At 35.3% G+C, this 27,636-nt stretch overlaps 2 protein-coding genes across 5 annotated transcripts; both read left to right on the top strand.

Annotated features, from left to right (window-relative positions):
- Positions 1-473: 473 nt before the first annotated feature.
- On the top strand, positions 474-26,996 carry noxred1 (NADP-dependent oxidoreductase domain containing 1). 2 transcript variants are annotated; one of them, XM_005169872.6, is made up of 8 exons: positions 474-686; positions 1,897-2,060; positions 4,743-4,923; positions 7,435-7,592; positions 9,379-9,580; positions 9,685-9,761; positions 13,958-14,030; positions 25,231-26,996. In XM_005169872.6, exons 1-8 carry the CDS (start codon positions 529-531, stop codon positions 25,247-25,249), a joined length of 1,032 nt encoding a protein of 343 aa, XP_005169929.2. In that variant the 5' UTR covers positions 474-528; the 3' UTR covers positions 25,250-26,996. The 2 variants fall into 2 exon arrangements, with proteins under 2 accessions (XP_005169929.2, XP_073783861.1); XM_073927760.1 differs by lacking the exons at positions 1,897-2,060; positions 13,958-14,030; positions 25,231-26,996 and having other exon boundaries at positions 9,685-9,984.
- tmed8 (transmembrane p24 trafficking protein 8) lies at positions 12,964-26,996 on the top strand. Of its 3 annotated transcripts, NM_001018142.3 has the most exons (8): positions 12,964-13,033; positions 13,958-14,048; positions 14,337-14,374; positions 14,453-14,561; positions 16,384-16,483; positions 16,575-16,653; positions 19,537-19,827; positions 24,259-26,995. In NM_001018142.3, the coding sequence occupies exons 4-8, from the start codon at positions 14,455-14,457 to the stop codon at positions 24,474-24,476; spliced, it is 795 nt and encodes a 264-aa protein (NP_001018152.1). In that variant the 5' UTR covers positions 12,964-13,033; positions 13,958-14,048; positions 14,337-14,374; positions 14,453-14,454; the 3' UTR covers positions 24,477-26,995. The 3 variants fall into 3 exon arrangements, with proteins under 3 accessions (NP_001018152.1, XP_073783371.1, XP_017207125.1); XM_073927270.1 differs by lacking the exons at positions 12,964-13,033; positions 14,453-14,561 and having other exon boundaries at positions 13,993-14,048; positions 24,259-26,996; XM_017351636.3 differs by lacking the exons at positions 12,964-13,033; positions 13,958-14,048; positions 14,337-14,374 and having other exon boundaries at positions 14,443-14,561; positions 24,259-26,996.
- Positions 26,997-27,636: the final 640 nt, after the last annotated feature.

Here is a 27,636-nt window from a genome sequence, read left to right as displayed (position 1 = left end):
TAAAAAACACTAACTTAGTTGTGCAAATAGCCTGCTAAAATATATAATAAGAAAGTTGACGTTATACTTTTTTAAAAAATAATTTTTGCCCATATCTACAGACCATTTCAAGAACGTAAACAATAATAAACGCGTTGCCATGACACTGCGTGGTCTGGTCTTAAAGCATTTCCGGTAGCGCCATTTTTTCCACAAACCTGTCAAAACTAGCGCATCTTTTTACGATTGTTAACAACAAAGTGTTAAAATTACTAAATTACAGTGGGTAAAAAATCATTCTTACCTGTGAAATATAATTTCACTCTGCGACAAACTAAACAGCTCCAATAAGCAACCAATTTATGTTACTTAATCTCAGTTAAAGTGAAGCACGACTGGGTGACTGGATTAAGATGGCGGCGGTATTGACGTATCATCCAGTGGTGTCCGCTTGCTGTTTCTGGTTTCACACGTTTGCAGCTGTTACCATAGATACCGGAGTTGTTTCCGTAAAGCCTCCATACGGTTTATGTTTAGGCTGATACCAAAATGTTGGATTTGACAGTAAATTTGAGCTCTCTCGGGTTTGAGTCTGGACTCAGTGAAGATGAAAAAGAGTTGCTTTTTCTGCGCAGTCGTTCTGTTGGCTTGACTATAAGTGGGTGTGCGCATGCTGTATTTGTCTGTGAACTTTTCAGTTTGTTAAGGTAACGTTAAAAACACACACGCACACAGTGTTTGGCACATTACATCAAAAAAGGTCACAAAAGACATCATTAAAAAATTAAAAAAAATTACTTTGATTTAATTACCATGCCTGTAAAGTAAAAAGTAATTTAGTTACTCAGTAATGAATTTAATTATTTATTACTACTTAAATTCCCTTTAAAATTTGATTCATACATATCATTTTAGCTTTATTAAAGTCATATTTAAGCATCTTAATAACAATCCTAACATTCTTTAGTTAACAGAATTAATGTTACTTTGTGAAAAAGAAGTTTCAAGCACCATATTACATAGAAACTGTATTTTATCATTTCTGACTCAATCGCAAACATCTTGACGAATGTAACCTTCTTTCCTCTGCAAATTTTCAACAACAAGAAATACAAATGCAACAATACTTGCACAGAATTTTTTTTGTCACATGATTTCTAAAAACTCTTACTTAAAATGCAAAATTACACAGCAAATCTTCAAACAAGAATTTATTTCTCAGCCTAGAACTATTTCTCAAAACACTATGCTCAATGCTCCACCTTAAACACAAACATCTAACAGGAATTGTAGTTTAATTATTATTTTATTATTATTATGGTGGCACGGTGGCTCTGTGGTTAGCACTGTCACCCCACAGCAAGAATGTCAAAGGTTCGAGGCACGGCTTGGTCAAATGGCATTCTGTGTGGAGTTTGCATGTTCTCCCTGTGTTGCCGTGGGATTCCTCTGGGTGCTCCAGTTTCCCCCACAGTACAAAGACATGCACTATTCAGTAGGTGAATTAAATAAAATAAATTATACAGCTGGAAGGGCTTCCGCTGCGTAAAACATGCTGGATAAGTTGGCTGTTCATTGGAGAGGGTGCTCGCTGCAGAGCCATTTGAGGAGAGCTGAGCTCCAGCGAGGGGGAGCATGAGCTGTCGCTCCTCCTCCTGTAAGCTGTTTTAATGCGTACACCAACTCCACCCCTAACCCTACCCCCAGTGACATCACTCGTAGAAGAAGTGCAAAAAAGGTGGAGCTCAAGCTTAAGCTCCCCCTCGCTGGAGCTCAGCTCTCCTCAAATGGCTCTGCAGCGAGCACCACTTGGTTCATTCTGCTGTGGGGACCCCAAATTAATAAGGGACCAAGCCGAAGGAAAATGAATTATTATTATTATATTTATATTTAGTCATGTATATTTTTTTCACACAGAAAGAAACTGAATGCTGAGAATGGATGCGTCAATAAAGCACATCTGTCTGTTGGTATTTTGGGTGGAGGAAACATGGGCAAGCAGCTGGCAATGGCTTTAATTCGTACTTCAAACCTCAGGTCATGTGACATTAACTTGTCAACAAAAAGACCCGAGACCTTAGGTTAGTATGTGTGTGTTTGTGTGTGTGTGTGTGTGTGTGTGTGTGTGTGTGTGTGCTTGTTTATGTAGTTTGTAAGGACCGCATTAGTCATTTAAACTATCATTTGCATAATGGCATGGGTATGACCTAGTTGTATTCTATTAAAGAGGTATACGAGGACATGCCTTGTGTCAACAGAATTCAAAATGTTTAAAAATGATACTCAACAGGGTCTTTTGACACTCAAATTTTACCACAGGTTTTCTGTGAGGGTTGGGTTTACGAGTACTAGGATAAGGTCATTTAATAAGCGATTTTTACAGTATAAAATGCATTATGCCCTTGGGGAGTCCTTGTAAACCATATTTTCAAGTATGTGTGTTCGTGTGTTAGTAAATATAATCTTCATAGGGAGCTTTTAATAATTTAAAGCGCACAAATATCTTTTGTATGGATGGCATCATCTTAATTCAGAGTGTTTATAGTAACTGGCTGCCTAAAATATACTGTATATAGTTCTTACAGTCCTAAAATCCCTGTGTGCAGCTGAAGTGATTTGTGAATGTGTGGATTCTTTGAGGACCATCTAAGCTGCATGATGTTGCTATAGAAACGCATGTAAAAGGTCCAAGTACCTGCAAGCCACTAGTGCTCTCTTGTCATGTCAAGAGCTTGAGTGCTTCACGCATCATAATAATCCACCCAGATCTGTTATCTGTGGCAAGAAATTGTAACATCAACTAGGCTTAATCCCAGTTCTGTTATACTGTAAACACCCCTTCAACCTCCCCTACTGAATCAGTGCGGCAGAAGGTGAAATATTGTAAGAAAATACATCATTTAGTTGCTTTTTAAAGAAGTAAAGCACGACTGTAATGTTATATTATTTATAAAAGTAACTATTTATTTTTTATTTTTTATTTTTATTTGAGTTCTAGTACTTATTCATTAGATAGGAGCGACGCTGTGGCGCAGTGGGTAGCGCTGTCGCCTCACAGCAAGAAGGTCGCTGGTTCGAGTCTCGGCTGGGTCAGTTGGCATTTCTGTGTGGAGTTTGCATGTTCTCCCTGTGTTCTCGTGGGTTTCCTCCGGGTGTTTCCCCCATAAGTCTAAAAACATGTGGTTCAGGTGAATTGGGTATGCTAAAATTGACTATAGTGTGTGTGTGTGTTAATAAGTGTGTATGAATGTTTCCTATTGATGGGTTGCAGCTGGAAGAGCATCCGCTGCGTGAAACATATGCTGGATAAGTTAGTGGTTCATTCCACTGTGGCGACCCCAGATTAATAAAGGCACTAAGCTGAAAAGAAAATGAATGAATGAATGGATGAATTCATTGGATAGCTACTAGTACTTATACTTTAGGTACCACAAAAATGTTTATTTTTTAAACCTATTAAATAGATCATTCATTGATTTTCTTTTCAGCTTAGTCCCTTTTTTAATTAGGGAAATGAACCACAATGGAATGAACCGCCAACTTATCCAGCATATGTTTTACACAGCGGATGCCCTTCCAGGTGCAGCCCAGTACTGGGAAACACCCATAGACTCTCATTCACACTCATACTACGGGCAATTAAGCTTATTTAATTCACCTGTACCGCATGTTTTTGGACTTGTGGGGGAAACCGGAGCACCTGGAGGAAACCCACGCCAACACAGGGAGAACATGCACACTCCACACAGAAATGCCAACTGACCCAGCCGAGGCTTGAACCAGCGACATTCTTGCTGTAAGGCGATCGTACTAATAACTGTGCCAACAAGACACCCCTATTAAATAGATACTAGTTGTTATTCATTAGATTGTAGAGCTTTTTTATTTCGAAATGCATACAATCTAATTAAATGGTAGAGGTGTCTGTATAATAGATACACTAAAAGGTATCTGATGAATAAACAAATATCTTTTTAAAAGGTTGTAGTCAATGAGTATCTAAATTTGAATCATTAATAAATCATCAAATACTAGAATGGAATAGAAATACAAACTAGTCATACTATATGTACTAGTAGCAAAATATACAGTTGAAGTCAGAATTATTAGCACCCCTGTTTATATTTTCCCCCAATTTTTGTTTAACAGAGAGAAGGTTTTTTTCAATACATTTATAAACATAGTAGTTTTAATAACTCATTTGTAATAACAGATTTATTTTATTTTTGTCATGATGTCAGTAAATAATATTTGACTAAATATTTTTTTCAGGACACTTCTATACAGCTTAAAGTGACATTTAAAGGCTTAACTAGGTTAATCAGGTTAACCAGGGAGGTTTGGGTAATTAGGCAAGTTATTGTATAATGATGGTTTGTTCTGTAGACTATTGAAAAGCAAATATAGCTGAAAGAGGCTAATAATTTTGTCCTTGAAATGTTTTTTGAAAAATAAAAATCTGCTTTTATTCTTGCTGAAATAAAACAGATAAGATTTTCTCTAGAAGAAAAAATATTATCAGACATACTGTGAAAATGTCCTTGCTCTGCTAAACATTGTTTAGAAAATATTTTTAAAAAGAAAACAAATTCAAAAGGGGGCTAATAATCCTGACTTCAACTGTATGTTTAGGCTTTGTATATTCAATGTTAAAATGGATTTTTAAAGGTAAAACTGAGATTTTTACATTGTAGGACTTATGAAGTGTGTCCTAATTGACAAATCAGGGTGTTCAATTCTCTCTTTCTTTCATTGACCTGTAGGTGAAATTTCAAACATGGGTGTGGAGTGTTACTTTGACAACATTCGACTGGCTAAATGGGCAGATCTGCTCTTCCTTTGTGTCTTGCCCTCTCATCTTCCTCAGGTTTGCTCAGACATTCACTGCCATTTGCCTTCAAACTGTCTTGTGTACAGTTTCACGTCAGCAGTGCCGCTCAACAGGTAATTAAGATCATCTCTAATTCTCAGTGGTGTACAGTAACAAGTTGCAAATAGTATGATTACTGTAACTAAGTAGCTTTTTCTCAGGATATGTACTTTACTAAGTAGTTTTTTTTTAAAAGCGTACTTTGAGTACATTTTTAGTGCTGTATCTGTACTTTTACTACACTAATTTCCTTCAACCAGTACAAAAAATCTGTTCATTAACAGTTTCCGTATTTCGTGATTCACAAGTGTTTTCTATTTATTTACGGTTTTGAATTGCATTATGGTCTCTTCTCTGTCAACTTTTGATATTGAAAATTCAACTCTACAGATGTGACTTTTATTGACACGGTGGTATTGTGGGTAGCACAATCGCCTCACAGCAAGAAGGTCACTTGTTCGAACCTTGGCTGGGTCAGTTGGCATTTCTGTGTGGAGTTTGCATGTACTACCCGTGTTCGTGTGGGTTTCCTCTTGGTGCTTCGGTTTCCACCACAGTCCAAAGAAATGCTGTATAGGTGAATCGAATAAGCTAAATTGGCCTTAGTATATGTATGTGAATGCAAGAGGGTATGGGTGTTTTCCAGTGTTGGGTTGTGGCTTGAAGGGCATCCACTGTATAAGTTAATTTACTTAATGGATAAGTTGGTGGTTGATTCCGCTGTGGCAACTTCTGATTAATAAAGGGACGAAGCTGAAAAGAAAATGAATGAATGAAAAAGTTTGTAAAATAACAGAAAATATACTGACAGTTTATTGCAATATTTTTGTACCATATTATATAACACCAACCCGGACAATATACCACTTTAAACTATTAAAAATGTTAATAAAGGTCACCTTTTCCAACTTTTCAAAGTTAAAAGTCATAGAAGGAAAGATCAAGGTCCCATAATGCAATTTGAAAGTATAAATAAAGAGGGGAAAATAAAGAATAAAAACACAAAATACAGAAAACTGCTCAATTATGGATATGTTTTATGCTTTACAATCACTACTTTAGTATGTTTTATTTTTCTTGTCTATAGTAATTGGCTAAGTACAATATTAATGGTTGGAATCATTTTAACAGGGAAATAGTTCTACTCATAAATTTACATTACATACACAAATACATGTACTATACTTTCACTCTATTTTTATCCTAATAATGGTACTTTTACTCTAATTTGATTTTTTTCTTATATTCTTCTCACCACTGCACGTTCTTCAAGTCATTAGAAATTTGAATACCAACTTTTATTTGAAATAGAATAAATTTGGCCTGGTAAATGTTTGTTATATTCATTCATTCATTCATTTTCTTGTCGGCTTAGTCCCTTTATTAATCCGGGGTCGCCACAGCTGAATGAACCGCCAACTTATCCAGCAAGTTTTTACGCAGCGGATGCCCTTCCAGCCGCAACCCATCTCTGGGAAACATCCACACACACACGCACGCACACTCATACACTATGGACAATTTAGCCTCCCCAATTCACCTGTACCGCATGTCTTTGGACTGTGGGGGAAACCGGAGCACCCAGAGGAAACCCACGCGAAGGCAGGGAGAACATGCAAACTCCACACAGAAACGCCAACTGAGCCGAGGTTCGAACCAGCGACCCAGTGACCTTCTTGCTGTGAGGCGACAGCACTACCTACTGCGCCACTGCCTCGCCTATGTGTTAAATTAATTTCCCATATTTTCTTTAAAAACTCTTAAAATGTCTTAAGTCTCACAATCCAAATTTTAGGCCTTAAATTTACTGAAATATTGTGTTGTAGGTCATTATTCCATTTAACAGATCTTAATTTGTCTTTAATTATGTATTACTGCTCAATCTGGCCAAAACATATAGAGTCACCAACAATCCATCTCAATAAAACTTTAAACTTTTTATTTAAAAAGGTAATTTTAACTCTATTTTTCATATTGGTTTAATTATTTTCCTTACAGTATTATTTATTTAAATGTTCTCCACGTATTTACTGCCGAAGACACCAACCTGGACAGATAGTTGTGCATATATTTAGTTTGTTATAGTTTTAAAAACTTTTTTTTTATTTTAACGAAAGTTTCTGTTGGGAAAATAGTGTATGGATAAAAGTAGAGCTTTCTTGTTTTTACACAATATTTAAAATATTTTGCTAAGAATTAAATCTAAAATATTATTAAATGTATTAAATCATAGATTTTTTGATAGGGCAAAATAATCCTTTTCATCTGGGCCATTTGAAAAATTCCTTAGCCTTGAGCCCAGTATAAGTCTAAAATTTCATTCATAATGGTCTTAAAAATGTTTTAAAAAGTTTAAAATTTAACTCTGTGAAACCTGCCTAAACCCTGAGTACAACATGAATAAAAGTATATTACTGTGAGTAGTAGTGGTGGAAGTGTATCTTTACTGTGAATATTTGAATTAATATTTACAGTAGAAACACACTACCACCACTACTACTCATTGTAATATGTTGGTGCTAGTGCATCTCTACTGTACCTTACATATTATCACAATAAAAACGTTTTGTTTGTTTTTACTTTAGGCTGTTGATGCTCCTTGACCACAATTTTATTATCAAACCCCAGTATAAGTTTGTGGATTACGATGATGTGACTTCAGTTTGGCTTCTCCACAATCAAGTATGCACAGCTTTAAAAGATAAGCTAGTGCATTCAGCCACGGTTCCTCTTTCAATGAAAGGTATGTGAAAACTGCACATTTTTATTTACCCTACAAAAATGACCACGTTCTGTGGACCCCCTGAAGTGAAACGTGCAAAAATGTTCATTTATTAAATTATTTTTAAGTTATTAAACTTTATTTAATTCATTATTATTATTATTATTATTATTATTATTATTATTATTATTATTATTATTATTATTATTATTATTATCATTATTATTATTATCATTATTATTATTATTATGTTTTGCACATGTAGCAAATATGGAGCCCATAAAGTGACATGAAAAAAACCCTTTGTGTTGTGCGCATGCAATACAGTTAAGGTCAGAATTATTAGCCCCTTTGAATTATTTCAACACATTTCTAAACATAATAGTTTTATTAACTCATTTCTAATAACTAATTTATTTTATCGTTGCCATGATAAATAATAATAATACTTACTAATAATTCTGACTTCAACTGTACGTCTATGTCATGCGCGCTCAATACTATGTTGTGTGTACACAATAGGTATGTTGTGCACACGCGATACTATGTCATACGCACTGCGACTGCGCACTCACAGCAAGAAGGTCGCTGGTTCGAGCCCTGGCTGGGTCAGTTGGTATTTCTGTGTTTGCATGTTCCCCTCATGTTCGTGTATGTTTCCTCCGAGTGCTCCGGTTTCCACCACAGTCCAAAGACATGCACTGTCGGTGAATTGAATAAACTAAATTGGCCTTTAGTGTATGTGTATGCATTCCCTCTTGCATTCACACACATACACTAAGGCCAATGTAGCTTATTCAATTAACCTATACCGCATGTCTTGGGTATAGCAAGTCACTACTTGACAGTTTTGAGATTTGGCAAAAAAAATGTGAAAACATAGCAGTTTTTACAAGAACTGCACAGAAAACAAAGAAATATTTAAGCGTTTACTGCCTTTTAAATGAAGAAATTTAAATTTTTGATCATATTAAATGAGCAACGCAGTAGTGCAGTAGGTAGTGCTGTCGTCTCACAGCAAGAAGTTTGCTGGTTTGAGCCTCGGCTGGGTCAGTTGGTGTTTCTGTGTGGAGTTTGCATGTTCTCCCTGCGTTCGTGTGGGGATCCTCCGGGTGCTCCGGTTTCCCCCACAGTCTAAAGACATGCGGTACAGGTGAATTGGGTAAGCTAAATTGGCCGTAGTGTATGAGTGTGTTTGTGAATGAGTGTGTGTGGATGTTTCCCAGAGATGGGTTGCGGCTGGTAGGCCACCCGCTGCGTAAAAACGTGCTAGATAAGTTGGCAGTTCATTCCACAGTGGCGACCCTGGATTAATAAAGGGACTAAGCCGAAAATAAAATGAATGATTGAATAAATGATATTAAATGTTTACTTTAGTCATGTGTGATAGTGAAAATGCAACATCAAATCAACAACCAATAAACAGACAATTCCGGTCCTTGATTCTGATTGGTTGACAAGGTTGCAAAATACACTATAACACACATGTGAGTTGCATGGCAGCCATTCCATTCCATCAGTTCTGAGTCAAATAAATAATTTAATTTGCTTTGCTTCCTTTTGTGAATAACCGCTATTTAAAAACAGAGCAAAACCATGGTTTACTGTGATTTTACAACAGCTAAGGCGCTCAATGCTTTATTTTAGGTGTACCAATATTCTTTTGGTAACTTCACAGTTTTTTCACATCAAAATAAATCTTTTATGAGTGTTCAGAATGTATCCACATTCGTCTGTCATGTGAAGTGAGTATAGTGTAGTGTTTTATATGGTGTGCTATTAAGTAAACTGGCAGTGTTTACTGAAGGTGGGCTCTTCCTGGATCGACGATGGACGTCTGCTGTGCTCTACGCTCTCCTCAACATGTGCACAGCAGAAAAGCTGGACTCCGGAAACACTCTTCAGCTGCTAAATGGACTGTTTGAGACTGGTGTTTCAACAGAGACGTTCACTTATCACAGTTTTGTCAATTCACCCAATGCCACCTCTGATGTCCATAAACCAGACGAGTGAGTTCGAGGCAGTTTTGCATACTAGTTTTTTCATATTCAAAATGATGTGTACGAAAATTGAATGATGACTATTTAATAATTATGCCTCTGTTGTTTTACAGACTTTTTCCATGGATCAGTTTGGTCAATGCACAAACTAAAGACACTCCACTGACTGACCTGCTGTCAAGGAATTCAGGTTTGCGAGACTGTATTTCATGCATGTACTACAATGTTTTTGCAAACTTAGCTGAAGGATAGTATTTTTGTTGTTGGTGATTAGATCTGATACACACGACTATTGAATTGTGTAATGTACATTGTGTGCACTCATGTTAAGTCTGTTTATCGTCAGTCATATGTGAAGGTGTTTGTGATGTGCAGTCTATTATAAGTGCTAATTAAACTCTGGGGGAAAATGGCTTGCCGGTTGTGTCCCTTTATGTTCCTTTGTACTATATTTGTGTTTTATCCCCTGCAGATTTGTTGGCATGCATGGCCAAGCGATTTTTTACAGGATTTAACAAGAACTAGGAAATTTGTGATGTTATCGTATTCTGTATATAACATACTATATACTTTATGAAAAACTAGTGCTGCCAAATGATTAATCGCATACAAAAGAAAATATATTTGTGCATACTTTGTATATAAATATATTTATGACTATATTGTACTATATATATATATATATATAGTATATATATATATATATATATATATATATATATATATATATATGTATATATATATATATATATATATATATATATATATATGTGTATATATATATATATATATATATATATATATATATATATATGTATATATATATATATATATATATATATRTGTGTGTRTATATATATATATATATATATATATATATATATATATATATATATATATATATATATATATATATATATATATGTATATATATATATATATATATATATATATATATATATATATATATATATATATGTGTATATATATATGTGTATATATATATATTTATATATATATATATATATATATATATATATATATATATATATGAAATACAAATTAGATATAAATATATGTATGTAAATCTATTATTTTGTATATTTGTGTATGTTATGTACAGTGCATGTGTATTTATACATATAAATATACACTTTACACATTAACAGTTGAAGTCAGAATTATTAGCCCCCCTTTTAATTATTTTTTTCTTTTTTAAATATTTCCAAAATGATGTTTAACAAAGCAAGGAAATTTTTACAATGTGTCTGATAATATTTTTTCTTCTGGAAAAAGTATTATTTGTTTTATTTCGACTAGAATAAAAGCAATTAATAATTTTTTTAAACATTTTAAGGTAAAGTTATTAGCCCCTTTAAGCTACATTTTTTTGATAGTCTACAGAACAAACCACCATTATACAATAACTTGCCTAATTGCTCTAGCGCAGGGTAGGGCAAACTCGGTCCTGGAGGGCCGGCTAAACTGTGCAGGACACCGGCCCTCCAGGACCAAGTTTGCCCACCCCTGATCTAACCTGCCTAGTTAACCTCATTGACCTAGTTAAGCCTTTATAAATGTCGCTTTAGGCTGTAAAGAAGTGTCTTGAAAAATATTTAGCAAAATATTATTTAATGTCATCATGGCAAAGATAAAATAAATCAGTTATTAGAAATGAGTTATTAAAACTCTATATCTATGTTATATATATTCTTATATATGTTTAGAAATGTGTTGAAGAAATCTTCTCTTCGCTAAACAGAAACTGGGGAAAAAAATAAACAGGGGGGCTAATATTTCTGACTTCAACTGTATATATAATGTAAATGAAAAGTTTTGTCTTAGATGCACTTAATCACGATTAATCATTTGAAAGGACTAGAAACTTTTCAAGGAGAGAACTTGCGTATATAAAGTTGTGGTTATATTTAATAAATTGTTAAAGGTGTAATTCACCAAAAACTGAAAATTCTGTCATCATTTACTCATCATCCAAACCTGTTTGAGTTTATTTTGTTAAACACAAAAGAAAATATTTTGAAGAAAGCTGGAAACCTGTAACCATTGACATTCTGAAGTATTTGTTTTTCCTACAATGGAAGTCAATGGTTACAGGTATCAGCTTTCAGCGAAATATCTTCTTTAGAGTTCAACAGAAAAAAAAGAAACTCATAAAGGTGTGGAACCACTTGAGGATGAGTAGATACTGAGAAATTTTTTTTTTACTTTAACTGTTGACTTAAAAAAATATATGTAATGGTGCCTATATGTATACATATTTGTAAATGGAATCTAAAAGACATTTTTGTTTTTATATTTTTGTTTTGAGAGCTGTAATCTGAGCTTAAAAGGAAATTATTACAATTAAAAAATTGTATTTAATTATAGTTTTATAATATCACATTAGCAAAGTTACTGTGGGGCGACATGCTGGCGCAGTGGGTAGAACATTCGCCTCACAGCAAGAAGGTCACTGGTTCGAGCCTTAGCTGGGGCAGTTGGCGTTTCTGTGTGGAGTTTGCATGTTCTTCCCGAGTTCGCGTGGGTTTCCTCCCGGTGTTCCGGTTTCCCCCACAAGTCCAAAAACATGCGGTACAGGTGAATTGGGTAGGCTAAATTGTCCTTAGTGTATAGTATGTGTGTGAATGAGTGTGTATGGATGTTTCCGAGTGATGGGTTGCGGCTGGAAGGGCATCCGCTGTGTAAAATACATGCTGGATAAGTTGGCGGTTCATTTTCCTATGGCGACCCCGGATTAATAAAGGGACTAAGCCAAAAAGAAAAGAATGAATGAAAGTTACTGTGCTCATTAAATGTGAGGTGTTGTTCACACAGGTGTTTTTTTTTTCTCTTTTCAATTAAAAATGCATACGTTTACGGTTACTACCTGCACTCTCAGAAATAAAGGTACAAAAACTGGGGCAGACTCTTTTCAAAAAGTACATTTTTGTATCGTACAGGTGCACAATGGTAGTTTAAAGTTCCTTTAAGGTACAATGAGTTACACATTTGCACTTTTAGGTACTATTTACCTTAAAAGGTACAAATGTGGACCTGAATAGTACCTTTTCAAAAGGTACTGCACCGGTGATATGTTTTGTACCTTTATTTCTGAGAGTGAGGCATTTACACTCACAAATAATCTTGCTGTTTGTTAAACTACTTATGTAAAATGAGCTTAAAAACAAAATTCTGATTATTCTTTTCGAACAACTTTATTGTTTTATGTTCAATCCACTGAGACAGCCTGAATAAATTGTGTGGAACCTTACATTTACATTACACAAACAAACTTTCCTACATACTTTATTCCAATATTGTGACATATTTCCAGCTGACAGAGTGTGAAAAAGAGGGCTGGGTTTTATTTTAGTTCCTCTTCACCGCTTCTCACTCACAGTGCTAATGGTTAAAGAAACAGGAGGTAAAGCTATTCTGCTTAAGCTGTCAAAGATTACCAAGGTAAACATGTTTTTGTTTCTTCTGTAAATTAGCTAACATCGATGTAATTGTTCACCTCGAGAAGAGCAGGTGTAAGCTAACAAGGTCAATTTTGTCAGTTTAGTTGTCTTGTAGATTTTAAACAAATAGCCTTGTTGTTTATATAAGTAATACAATTGAATGTCTTTTATTATTTTTTAAGTATTGTTTTCATTTGACTCTATTTTAGTTTTAATATTTTATTATTTTAATGTAATCTAAAATGCACTTTATTCTTGTGATGGCAATGTTGTGTCGCATGAAATCATTATAATGTGCTGATTTAGTGCTCAAGGAACATTTCTTATATTTAAAGGGGATTAATTTCGTTTTTAGCCAAAAATTTCATTATTTTATTATAAATAGAATATAGAAATAAAATAGAAAAATATTTTTTCATAATAAATGCCTCTCCTTTTCTAGTGTTCAAATTGTTTCAATCAAATCTGACAAATGCCAACCCTTTTAAAATGAAAATGAGAAAAAAGCAAATAAATAAATGTTTTATAATGATAATGTATGTTAGTTTTTGGATATACGACATGATATCAATATACAAAAATATCTCGCTGGTCTTAAAATTTTAAATGATAGACTAGCGTGTGTGTGTACGTGTGTGTGTTACCAAAACAGATATAACCATCATTTTACTTTATTAAAAAATTCCTGAAATTGAATAATATACATAAATCATATAAAATATGAAAATGAGAAAAAAAAGATTTTTACAAATAAACCCTATATATGTTCATTCATTATTCACATCTTTTTTTACTAACGTTACAATAAATCTTTCAAATGCTGTCTTTTGGTGCTGTCAGAGTGGTCTTATTTTCACGGGACTTTTATTATGTATTCATATGAGACTGGCAGCCATTCAGAAAAGACTCCACTCTTCCCTTACAGTACGTATTTACAAAGTAGCGGACTTCCTGGGCGTTAAACGTTATTTGTCAGACAGCACTGTTGCATCTACAACATCACACGCTCGCCAGAGGTACGTGCATGTATATTATAAAACAATACTGTATGTGTTGATGAAACATACAGCTTGATGTAAATGCGGGTTTGTGCTTCGTCGTTTTTCCACTGCTGAGATTGATGGTGATCAGATGCTGAATTACACTTTAGTTGCTTGACGTGTCAAAACTGTTGCAGGGATTATACTGTATGTGTTTTCATTGTCAGTCGACGATAGTAACCCTGCCTGTTTAGGATTAATTGTTTGTAGTAGATTTTTTTGTTAGTGAATTTAAATTCAGCATTTTTTATTTCTCTGTTTCAGTTTTTAATGAGGCTCACTGAAATACACCTTTGAGTCAGGTAAGGGTTTTGAGCTCATGAACGCGCAGTGTTTGTTTAGATGATGAATGTGATGATTTTTATGTTTCATGTGTTTAGAGATGGAGAAACTAGAGACATCAGAGCTTCAGTCTAGACTGTCATCCCTGTCTGTCTCTTCTTTCCCCGGTATAACGTCAAAAAACTGCGAAGCAAACCCTTTAAACAGGTTTGTTAGTTTATTTGAGCTTTGTAATGTTTATTTGTGACTTTAAGTTAAGTAATTTATGTTTATAACTATAGCCAAAATACATTTTATGAGTTAAAACTATACATTTTTATTTTAATGCTAAAAATCATTTGAGTGACAAGGTAAAAATGTTGTCCCATGAAGACATTTGGTAGATTTTGTACCGTAAGTTCAACTTAATTTTCGATTAGCAAAATTAAGTGCAAATAACTTTTTTTTAAATAGTCTAATTTTACAAGTCACCTAGAGTTAAACATGTTTTTAATCCATACAGCTGTTAGATTAGCTTAGCATAAATCATTGAATTAGATTAGACCATTAGCATCTTGAAAAAATGGTATTGTTTTTTTTTTTTTTTTTAGATGTTACAGAAATCGCTACAGCAAGAGCAATGAGATGCATCACTGTTACCTAGTTACCTAGTTTTGGACTATTTTCAGGTGCTGTGTAATATCATTGCACCTGCTACAGCTGTGGTATGGCAGCAAAGTTTATTGATTATTATGTCAGAATGACAGTATAGTTTCTAGTCATATCAGCCTAGAAAATAGCAACTTTTTGTTTTCCATTGGTCATCGTACACAATGTGACTACAGAAGAGTCCAGGTTTAAATGGGTAGATTGTTGAAGCGTTTTGGTCATTTCTGAGCAAGATGCTAATGGTCTTATCCAATTCAATGATTTATGCTATGCTAAGCTCAAAGCACTTCCGTCAGACCTCGGAGATCAGCTGAATAGATTACAACATGGTAAAACTCAAATATTTAACTTCTGTAAAATGATCCTTTGTCCAAAAAAGTGATGTGTTCCTTAAATTCCAATAACTATAACTATATATAACTATATATAACTATATACTTTTTGTAGTACTGGCTTGCAGCTGGAAGGGCATCCACTGCGTAAAGCATATGCTGTATAATTTGGCGGTTCATTCCTCTGTGGCGGCCCCAGATTAATAAAGGGACTAAGCCGAAAAGAAAATGAATGAATGATTGAATATAAAGGTTTTTTTAGTACTAGGTTGCAGCTGGAAGGGTATGCGCCGTGTAAAACATAAGCTGCATAAGTTGGCGGTTCATTCCTCTGTGGCGACCCCAGAATAATAAAAGGACTAAGCCGAAAAGAAAATAAATGAATGAATGAATGAATGAATAAATATAAAGGCTTTTTTAGTACTGGGTTGCAGCTGGAAGGGCATCCGCTGCGTAAACCATATGTTGGATAAGTTGGCGGTTCATTCCACTGTGCCGACCCCAGATTAATAAAGGGACTAAGCCGAAAAGAAAATGAATGAATATAAAGGTTTTTTTTTTTAGTACAGGGTCACAGCTGGAGGGGTATCTGTTGTGTAAATCATTTGTATAAGTTGGCGGTTCATTCCGCTGTGGCGACCCCAGATTAATAAAGAAACTAAGCTGAAAAAGAAAATGAATAAATGAATGTAAAGGGTTTTTTTAGTACAGGGTCGTAGCTGTAAGGGTATCGGCTGTGTAAAACATATGCTGGATAAGTTGGCAGTTCTTTCCGCTGTGGCGACCCCTGATGAATAAAGGGACTAAGCTGCTGAAGGAAAATAAATGAATAAATAAAAATCAGGAAAAATCTAAAAACCCACAGATTTCAGATTTTCAAATAGTTATATGTCAGCTAAAAGTTGTCCTATACTAACCAACCGTACATCAGTGGAAAGCCTATTTATTCAGCTTTTCAGATGTAAAACAGACTATTATGACTTGCTTTGTATGGCACATTAAACATTAAAAGATTCGTAAACCTCATTCTTCCCACTTTCATTTTAAAGACTTCAAAGCACCGACCTTTCCCAGACAGTGATCCCGCCGGACAACCAAACCAAAATGGACGATAACAGCAATAACCAAGAGTTATCACAATCTACAGAGGTAAACAGCGTCTTCACCCCTATACACTGTTTATACACAGATAAAAGTGAGCTTGTGTATGTGTATGAATGTACTGTGCTGTTGTCGCCAGGAGCCCGGCTCTACTCTAGGGAAAGCAGAGGCGGGTGAATCACAGGAGAGCAGCTCTTCACACCCTGCGGAGAAAAAAGGTTTGCAAACCCCCTGTTATAGAGGTGAAGCCAAGCTCAGGAAACATTCTCATCATCTTTCATCATTTACCCCAGAGAACGCTCGCTGTCAGAAAAAAAAGAGAAAGATGTCTGTGCTATTTGTGATGTGCTATTCATAACCTTAAAGATTATTAATTAATTAATTAATTAACCTTAAAGATTATGCCATACAGGCTGTTTTTAACCGTCTTCAGAGTTTTAACTGTGTTTGGGCATTTTTACATCTCACTGTAAGGCAGGTGGTCATGTTGTGTATTTGAGGGTGTATAAAAATAGCATACAGTGTAGAATATGTAGGTCATGTTGTGTAGTACGCAGCTATTATTATTGCTATTATTATTATTATTATCAAGGGAGTGCTTAAACTGATAAAATGTACACATTAAAGTATGTGTAAATTGGTTTGGGTTAAATTGTAATAATAATCATCATTCATTCATTTCCTTTTCAGCTTAGTCCCTTTATTCATCAGTGGTCGCTACAGCGGAATGGATCACTGTTGAAGACCTATTGAACATTTTTTAAATTAAATTAATGATAATAATACTAATAATATTAGTCATTATTTTATTATAGTAATAGATAGTATTACTATTATTAGTAGTAGTATTACTATTAATAATAATACTTTTTAATAATAAATGAAATTAATGATGGCAACACTTTGGCTCAGTTGTTAGCAATGTTGCCTCACAGCAAGAAGGTTGCTGGTTTGAGTCCAGGCTGGGCCAGTTGGCATTTCTGTGTGGAGATTGCATGCTCTCCCCTTGTTGTCCGGTTTCGCCCACAGTCCAAAGACATGCGCTATTAGTGAATTGATTAAAACTAAATTGGCCATAGTGTATGAGTGTGTATGGGTGTTTCTTAGTACTGGATTGCAGCTAGAAGGGCATATGCTATGTAAAACAAATGCGGTTCATATTGCTCTGAAGACCCCTCATAAATAAAGGGACTAAGCCAAAGGAAAATGAATGAAATGAATGATAAAAAAATGAATAATAAAAAAATTATATAAAATAAACAAATACAAAAACAAAACCAAAAAATATTAAATAAAAAGAATAAATAAATGTATTTATATATATATATATATATATATATATATATATATATATATATATATATATATATATATATATATATATATATATATATATTCTTTTTATTTTATTTGTTTTGTATGTAGGCTTTTGTATTATTAGGTTGTTTATAGGAGCAGTTAGCCAAAAATAATAACATTTGCACTCACCTTTTAAGTAGAACATTAAAGCAAGGTTTTAGCTAAAACAAAAAAAGTCAGATAATAATACTATTAATAATAGCAGTTGTTTATTTATTACAATAGTAGTTATAAATAATAATTGTATTATTATTATTATTATTATTATTATTATTATTATCATCATTATTATTATATTATTATAATAATTGTATTGTCTGAGCCACAATGTAAATGTAGGAGCCATATTTCATAGTTTAGTGTTCTAGGTAATTTTCATAATTTTTTTGTGTTATATAATGTATATATAATATAATTCTTGCGGATTTGCATGTCATATACTTTGAGTTACTTTTGTACTGAGCATGTGTAGTATGCTTCAGATAGTTTGCACGTTTTTTGTGGCACGTGAGTTTTTAGTGTGATGTGCCGGAATTTGTAGAGCACAAGCTTTTGACCGTAAAAGTGAAATATTGGAGTTACAGTTCATCAGGCTGGAACGAACAAGTTGTATGTGAGTAGATTTGGATGGTATTGGCACGTGTGGATATCTGATGTTAGAATAAATGAAGATACACTGAATTGGATGGACTCTCGTGTCATGATCAAGTGTAGGCGCGTCAAGACTTGTGAAATTATCAAAATGGTTACATGTACCCTACAATTATTATTATTATTATATAATAATGATAAGAATTCATAATAAGAATTTCATTATTAATTAACTAAATAAATAATACCCAAATACCAAACCATTTAATGTGTTTATGCAGGTTTTATTTATTATAAAGTTATTTAAAGGAACATTTAACCAAAAAATAACAACACTAACAATAACATTTGCTGTGAATTTACTTCTCTGTAGTACATTTAAAGAAGTTTTTCAGCTAAAACAGTGCTCATAATTTATTCAAAAATACTGACATGACGGCAATGTGGTGGCGCAGTAGGTAGTGCTGTCACCTCACAGTTAAAAGGTCGCTCGTGCGAGCCTCAGCTGGGTCGGATGGCATTTCTGTGTGGAGTTTGCATGTTGCATCCCGTGTTCGCGTGGGTTTCCCCCACAAGGCCAAAAACATGGTACAGGTGAATTGGATAAGCTTAAAATTGTCTGTAATGTATGTGTGTGAAGGAGAGTGTATGAGTGTTTCCTAGTGATGGGTTGCCGCTGGAAGGGCATCCGCTGCGTAAAACTGGATGGAAGTTGGCAGATCATTCCGCTGTGATGACCTCAGATTAATAAAGGGACTAAGCTGAAAAGAAAATGAATGAATGAATGAATGAATACTACTGACATGACTACTGACACTTTGAGAGAAACAAAAAGCATACAGGCTAAACAATATTAATATCCATGACTCATTACGATGCGCTGAAGTATTATTAAGCAAAGCCATTCTTATTCATTTCATCTGTGCTTCACAAATTTTATTTAGGTATTTATTAAGTATCAAGTTAATAAGTAATCAAGCTGATGAAACTGGAATTATGTGGAAAAATAGGCTTGATTGAATGAAATGGTAAATAAAGTCAAAAGAATGTATAATATGTCATTTTTGTTCATATATTTCAGCACAGTTTTAATAAATGTTCTGCTGTTAAAATAAAGATTATTAATCAGTTGATGGTTTCTCTCTTCGCAGCTCTTCCTCCGATGAAGCCTGCATCCACGTGGACCTCAGTGGCTCTGAAGGATCTGAAGACTAAGCTGCGTCAGGAGAAGGACAGTGTGGTGACAGTGTATCGCGGAGACATCATGACCGTCCATGTGCCTACTGTCCCTGAAGCCAAGCGCGTGTGCTGGGAGTTTGCCACAGACGGATATGACATCGGTTTCGGCGTTTACTTCGACTGGTCGCCAGTTACTAGCCGAGCCATTACTGTCCACATTAGTGAATCCAGCGATGACGAGGATGAAGATGATGAGCTAGAAGGTGAGGAAGATATTCTTGTTGTTATTGTTGCTGTTTGTGTCTTTAAAGGTCCCATGCAATTAAAATAAAATTGTTTTGATGTTAGTTTTAGTATTGTTAGTTTTTAGGATATCTACAGTCCGGAAAGTATTCATAGCGCTTCACTTTTTCCACATTTTTTTAAAGTTGCAGCCTTATTCTAAAATGGATTAAATTCATTTATTTATTTAAAATTCTACACACAATAGCCTATAATGACAATATGAAATTGTTGCAAATTTATTAAAAATAAAAGACATTCTGTTTCCACTGATCATTCTTGAGATGTTTCAGGAGCTCAATTTGAGTTCACCTGTGGTAAATTCAGTTGATTGGACATGATTTGAAAAGGCATACACCTGTCTATATAAGGTCCCAGGGTTGACAGTGCATGTCAAAGTACAAACCAAGCATAAAGACAAAGGAATTGTCTGTAGACCCTCTAAAGCAGGGGTGTCAAATTCAATTCCTGGAGGGCCGAAGCCCTGCACAGTTTAGTTCCAACCCTGCTCCAACACACTTACCTGTAGGTTTCAAACAAGCCTGAAGGACTCAATTAGTTTGATCAGGTGTGTTTAATTAGGGTTGGAACTAAACTGTGCAGCGCTGCGGCCCTTTTGGAACTGAGTTTGACACCTGTGCTCTAAAGCCACAAGGCTGGGGAAAGTTACAGAAAGTTTTCTGCTGCTCTGAAAGTTCCAATGAGCACAGTGGCTTCCATCATCGGTAAGTGGAAGATGTTTGGAACCATCAGGACTCTTCCTAGAGCTGGCCGGCCATCTAAGCTGAGTGATCGGGCTTTTGTCAGGGAGGTGATTGATAACCCAGTGGTCACTCTGTCTGAGCTCCAGCGTTCATCTATAGAGAGAGGAGAATCTTACAGAAGGACAACCATCTGTGCAGCAATCCACCAATCTGGTCTGTATGGTTGAGTGGCCAGACGGAAGCAACTCCCCACTTGGAATTTGCCAAAAAGCATCTGAAGGACTCTTAAGCCTGGTTTATACTTCTGCGTCAAGTGACCAGCGTAACCCACGGCGCATGCAACGCTCGTAGTCATGCATTACTTTAATACTTCTGCGCGCGGTCTCCGTTGGTCTGCATTAACACTTCCGAAACGCTAGTTGGCAGTGAGGTATAAATGTTCCTCTGTGTCGAGTTTCTTCGCTGCTGTTTTGCTTTTCCTGAACACCTGGATGTAAAAGTGGCTCAAACTCCCTCATTTTGAGGTAGGAACCGGCGGACGTGCAACAACTTTAACTATGAGGTGAACACAAAACAAAACTTTCCATCCGGAAAGTCCTCCTTCACTTTACTCCACACTTGTAAACAATCGCTCGCGCCATTCGCGCGGCTCTCGGTCCCGCCCAGACTCGTCAGCACTACCAAGCCGACCAATCACAGAGCTTGCGCTACGCGTTGTTGCGACGTGTAGTTACATTTTTTGAAGATGAATGCAGCAATGTACAGACATCCTGAATGAAAACCTGCTTTAAAGTGCTATTGCCCTCAGTCTAGGGTGACGGTTCATCTTCCAGCAGAACAATGACCCAAAAGCACACCGCCAAAATATAAATGGAGTGGCTTCACAACAACTCTGTGAATGTCCTATTTCTATATTTAATATCATATTCAAAAAGACTTTAAAAAGGCTGTAAAAAAGGCTGCAATTGCTGCCAAAGGTACTTCAACTAACTATTGAACAAAGGCTGTAAATACTTATTTACATGTTTTTTTTTCAGGTTTTTAAAAAAATTGCAACAATTTCAAAAACTCTTTTTTTACAATGTCATTATAGGGTTTTTGTGTCTAGAATTTTGAGAAAAAAATTCATTTAATCCGTTTGAAATAAGGCTGTAACATAAAAAATGTGGAAAAACTGAAGCACTGGTAACAATTAAAAAAATTAGCTACTAGGAGATATAAAACTGATATAAACATGTAAAGCTGGCTGTCACTTCCACCTATATAGATCAGCGTTTTATTTTTGTCATCTCATACTTCAGTTTCTCATCAAAAATTGACCAATCAAATGTCCTCTAGTGTCTGACATGTCCCGCCCCCTTCAAGACACTTCTCATTTGATGCGCTTGATTTCAACCACTCTCACTGGCAGAGCAGTTATAAAACAAAAAACTATTGAGTGTTTTTTTTAAGAGGAGGAGCTACACTATGTCTGTCTTTGTGTTTCGTTCAGGTTACGTCAAACATCGAATTAAAAAATGCACATTTCAAAGCACTTCACAGGTCACTACAAAAACTCATTAAGAAGCTCTTTAGGTCATTCTTCAATCCAGATCCAAAGAATGATTAAATAAAAAGTTATTTTGTTTAAAGTATATTTTAGCAGTGTGACCTTGTCAGAACATTTAAGCTCTTTTTATAACAATTTTATTTGTTTTTATTATTATTTTTGAACTAATTGTACATTTATACATTTTATTTTTGTCTTTTTTTTACATAATATTATCTTTTTGAAGAAATTATTTAAATTGAGGAAAAATATGTTCAATTGATTTATTGACTATCAAATTCAAAGCAGAACTGTAGTTTTCAACTAATACTAAACGTATACAAGTAGTTTAATATATATATATATATATATATATATATATATATAGGAGTGGGAGCGAGGCAGTGGCGCAGTAGGTAGTGCTGTCGCGTCACAGCAAGAAGGTCGCTGGTTCGAACCTCGGCTCAGTATCCGTTTCTGTGTGGAGTTTGCATGTTCTCCCTGCCTTCGTGTGGGGTAGGCTAAATTGTCCGTAGCATGTGTGTCAATGAGTGTGTGGATGTTTCCCAGAGATGGGCATCCGCTGTGTAAAAAACTTGCTGGCTAAGTTGGCGGTTCATTCCGCTTTGGCGACCCCGGATTAATAAAGGAACTAAGCTGACAATGACTGAATGAATGAATATAGGAGTGGGGGATCCTAAATGGGCTAAGATTATATAAATTGTAAAACCAAAAAAATTAAGGTAACTCAAACCGATTGAGGAAACCAATTGAAACAAACCATTTAAGTTCAAAAACCAATCCTAATGAGTACTTTGAGTTTAATCTATTTAGGTAAAGGAAGCAATCTGAACACATTAAATGAGGAGAACTTAAACCAACTGAGTACTCCGGTGCTCTGGTTTCCTCTACAGTCCAAAGACATGCGCTATAGGTTATTTGGGTAGGCTAAATTGTCCATAGTGAATGTGTGTGAATGAGAATGTATGGGTGTTTCCCAGTACTGGGTTGCAGCTGGAAGGGCATCCGCTGTGTAAAACATTCAGTATGCTGGATAAGTTGGCGGTTCATTCTGCTGTGGCGACCCCAGATTAATAAAGGGACTAAGCTGAAAAGAAAATTAATGAATTAGTTAATTAAAACTGCTTTTATTCCAGCCAAGCGAAAAGGAGAGAAAATCTCCAGATGAAAAAAATATAATTCATTGCTCTGTTAAACATCACTAAATTTAAAAAAAGAATTTTAATGTGTATACTGTATATAACTTGAATTATATATGTAGATACAAGGTAAAAAATGTAATAATTGTCATGACAAAGATAAGTAATCATAAATGGGGTTGTTTTTGTAAATTAAAAATGAATCGGGTCGCAGCATTGTAATGAACCACCTATTTTCCACCTGATATATGTATTTACACAGCGGATGTCCTTTCAGCCGCAACCCAGCACAGAGAGTGCAATCCATTGTACTGGGAAACTCCTACACACTTTTCCATTTATACACTACAGCCAATTTAGCAAATGTTTTTTCCAATTCACTTATATCGCATGTCTTTGAACTTAGGGGAAAACTAGTACATGCAAACCTTCTTGCTGTAAGGCCACTGTGTCGCCCCTAAAGAAATAACTTTTGTTACTTCATAACATATATTATAAAGTATTCATTTATTCATTTTTCTATGGCTTAGTCTCTTCATTCATCAGGGATTGCCACAATGGAATGAACCGCCAACTTATCCACCATATGTTTTGCACCACGGATGCCTTTCCAGCTGCAACCCAGTACTGGGAAACATCCATACACACTCATTCACTCTGGCCAGTTTAGTTTATACTATACACCTGTACTGCATGTCTTTGGACTGTAGAGGATACCAGAGCACTCAGAGGACATGGGGAGAACATGTTAACTCCACACACAAGTGCCCAAGCTGGAACTCGAACCAGCAACCTTCTTTCAGTGAGGCGACAGTGCTAACCACTGAGCCAGTGTGTCACCCCTATTATAAAGTATATAAAATGTAAACTTTTTTTTACTTCAGCTCGTTGCCAACTAAATATGACTTGTGTTCGTTTAGTTTACAATTTCAAAATGCAACAATTAACATTATAAAACAATAAAATGTAAACTGTACAGACATTTAAAGCTAAACTAAAACATATTATTTTTTCAAACAGGCCCTGTGGTTCCTGGAGATGTAGAGAAGGGTTCCAAATCATCTGCCAACACAAACTTGGGCGAGATCCTGCCTGTGTACCGTCAGGACAGTCATCTAGCGGTGCAGGGCGGCAGTCACGATTTCCCTGGAGAAGGAACTTACCTGCTGAAGTTTGACAACTCGTACTCGCTGTGGAGGAATAAGACTCTGTACTACAGGGTTTACTACAGTGCCTGAGGAAGTTGCTGTTTTTCGTCATATGTATGTATTAAATTACTGTATAATTCTTGCTATTGTTGATTTGTGCTTTTCGTTTAATCTCCAAGCCCTGTCATAGACGAAAAAAATCACATATACAAATATATAAATATATATATATATATATATATATATATAAATGATGCTTTTTTTACGTGAATGAGATCATGAGGCTCATACAGTACGTGGAATGTGTTTTGTGTGGCTTTAAAATGTTTTCTGTACGTGCAAGATGATCTATTTCATATAAAAGGTCCATATATGTTTTATAATCTTATTGTCTGTCACCCCAACGGAGCTGTGGCATCGCATATCAGGGACTACAGAGAAATCAGGGAAAGTATATGGGTGGCAACCGGTCAAACGCTTTTCAGTTCCACACAATTCAAAGCAAACGGGACGGTCAAGGCAGGTGACTTGACAGAAGTTACCGTCTATTCAGGTAATGATGAGTGTGATTTTTGTGCCCGCTTTTTTTATTGTCTTATGTAATATTTACACTGAACAGCGCATGAGTTCTGCTTTTGCCATAAACGCACTGGAAGCCACTGCTAGTTAAAGGGACAGTTCACCTGACAGTTCTAATTTACTCACCCTTAGGAGGTTCCGAATGTGTTTGAGTTTGTTGAGCAAAAAAATATATATTTTGAAGAATGTTGGAAACTGGAAGACATTGAGCTACAGAGAAAGCAAATAAAAACACCACGGACGTGAATAGCTTTTGGTTTCCAACATTCTTCAAATTATCTTAAAGGGTTAGTTCACTCAAACATGAATATTGTGTTATTAATTACTCACCCTCATGTTGTTCCAAACCCCTGAGAGCTTCGTTCATCTTCTGAATACAAGATTAAGATATTTTCGATGAAATCGGAAAGCGCCCTCATCCTCCATATATAGCAACAGTTCCGACTCATTCAAAATTACCAAAAAAACTCCTTCAAATACCAAAAAACATCCTCGAAAGAAATCATGCGTCTTCAGTAGTCCAGTCAGAATATTATCACCCTTCAAGAATACTTTTTTGTGCGCACAAATATTCTAACAAAATGGATTCAACGGTTTATTGTCCTGGACGATGTGGTGGCGCAGTGGGTAGCGCTGTCACCTCACAGCAAGAAGGTCGCTGGTTCGAGCCTCGGCTAGGTCAGTTGGCATTTCTGTGTAAAGCTTGCATGTTCTTCCCATGTTCGCATAAGTTTCCTCCGGGTGCTCCGGTTTCCCCCACAGTCCAAAGACATGTGGTATGGGTGAATCTGGTAAGCTAAAATTGTTCATAGTGTATGTGTGTATTGATGTTTCTCAGTGATGCAGCTGGAAGTACATCCGCTGTGTAAAACATATATTGGATTAGTTGAGGGTTCATTCCACTGTGGCGACTCCTGATTAATAAAGGGACTCAGCCGAAAAGAAAATGAATGAACTGGTTTATTGTCCTCAGTGTCAGTATATTGCGCATGTGTTCTGTGTACTGATGCATACCCCAGATGAACGTGTACGACTTCCTCTGTTTGAAACCAAGCACAGGTGCATCTAAGGTAATACAACAGTAGCGTAACCGAGAGCCGCATGTGAACGTGCACACTATACTGACACTGCGGGAAAAAGACAGTTGAATGACGTCAATATTTTTGTTTTATGTGTGCACAAAACTATTTTGCTGCTTAATAATATTTGTTTGAAATACTGAAGGTGTCTGGTCTGTTCTGAGGATGATTTTTGAAATTATTATAGACTTTAAACGAGTCTGGAACCTTGCTGTGTATGAAGGAGCTCTCAGATTTCATCTAAAATATCTTCATTTTTGTTCCAAAGACAAACAAAGGTGTCGGGAATCTGTAATTAGTAATTTACAACATAATGGATGAATAAATGACAGAATGTTCATTTTTGTGTGAACTATCCTTGACCAGTCTCTAGGAATACTACTTGTGGAAACGGTCGAAGTCTGCTTGTTTACATCCTGAAGCCATTTCCTGCCACAAAAGCTGATTTGTTGCATAACCGATCCAATATCTCCCGTCCCAGGCTCTCATTTGGCACTATTAAGGGCTGTTTGGCATCAGTTTGGTCTCTGAGGTCTGAATAGACGAGATGCAGATGCCCTGTCGAAAACGTTTTTATTTACTTCGATGCCTCTTTTACCAAGGTGACTTGCAAATACTACTTAGGTTTACATGTTTGTTCATTGGAAGGATTTCCTCGCTTCTATCATGTGCAATATGACAGACACTAAGTGCTGCCAGCAGGTATAGGATTTAGTTTTCTTTAAAATATCGATTTACCAAACGACGCTGCAATTTCTTTGTGTACCTTCAATTGTTAGCATGTCTTAAGACTGTTGCATCGTGCTGCTGAGGTACTTTATTCTGCCAACGTGCTTTTCTGCTCGTCCTTCTGCGTTTCTTTACTTGTATGATATAAATAAGATGTGTTTGTCATTTTTGTCTTTAGTTTTTTGTTTGTTTGTTGTTCACAATAAACGATGATTAATTCAGTGTTTGCAGTTTCTTTCTTTAAAGTATGTATTTTTTTATCATGTTAAAAAATACTACACTGTTCTCCCTTTAGTTGGTATCCATAAAAAGTGCTTTCTCACCATTACAAAATCTTGTCAAAGACGCTCAATTGCACCATTTCCTATTTCTGTTTAACTAAATTTTATAGATTGATGACAGAAAAAGAGGTACCAGTGCTTCTCGTGGTTGATAGAGGGCGCTATTAGTCTGAAATAAAGACATCCTTCATTAAAATCATTGGAGTTTTTTTTTATTTAAAAAAGTTAACAGTACAGTTAAAGTCAGAATTATTAGCCCCCCTGTGAATTTTATTCAATTATTTTTTTTATATTTCCCAAATGATGTTTAACAGATTAAGGAAATTTCCACAGTTGTCTGATAATATATTTTTTAAAAGTAATTTATTTTATTTTGGCTAAATAAAAAAATAATAAAAGTTTTTAGTTAAAAAAAAGAAATAAATAACATTTTAAGAACAAAATAATTAACCCCTTTAAGGTAACCCCCCCCCCACCACCACCACCACTACTTAAATAGTCTACTGCCTATTTAACCTACTTAACCTAGTTAAGCCTTTAAATGTCTTTAAGCTGTATAGAAATGCCTTGAAAAATATCTAG

The sequence above is a fragment of the Danio rerio genome, chromosome 17, assembly GCF_049306965.1.
Source record: "Danio rerio strain Tuebingen ecotype United States chromosome 17, GRCz12tu, whole genome shotgun sequence".
Lineage (NCBI taxonomy): Eukaryota > Metazoa > Chordata > Actinopteri > Cypriniformes > Danionidae > Danio > Danio rerio.
This window is presented reverse-complemented; position numbering and strand designations above follow the sequence as displayed.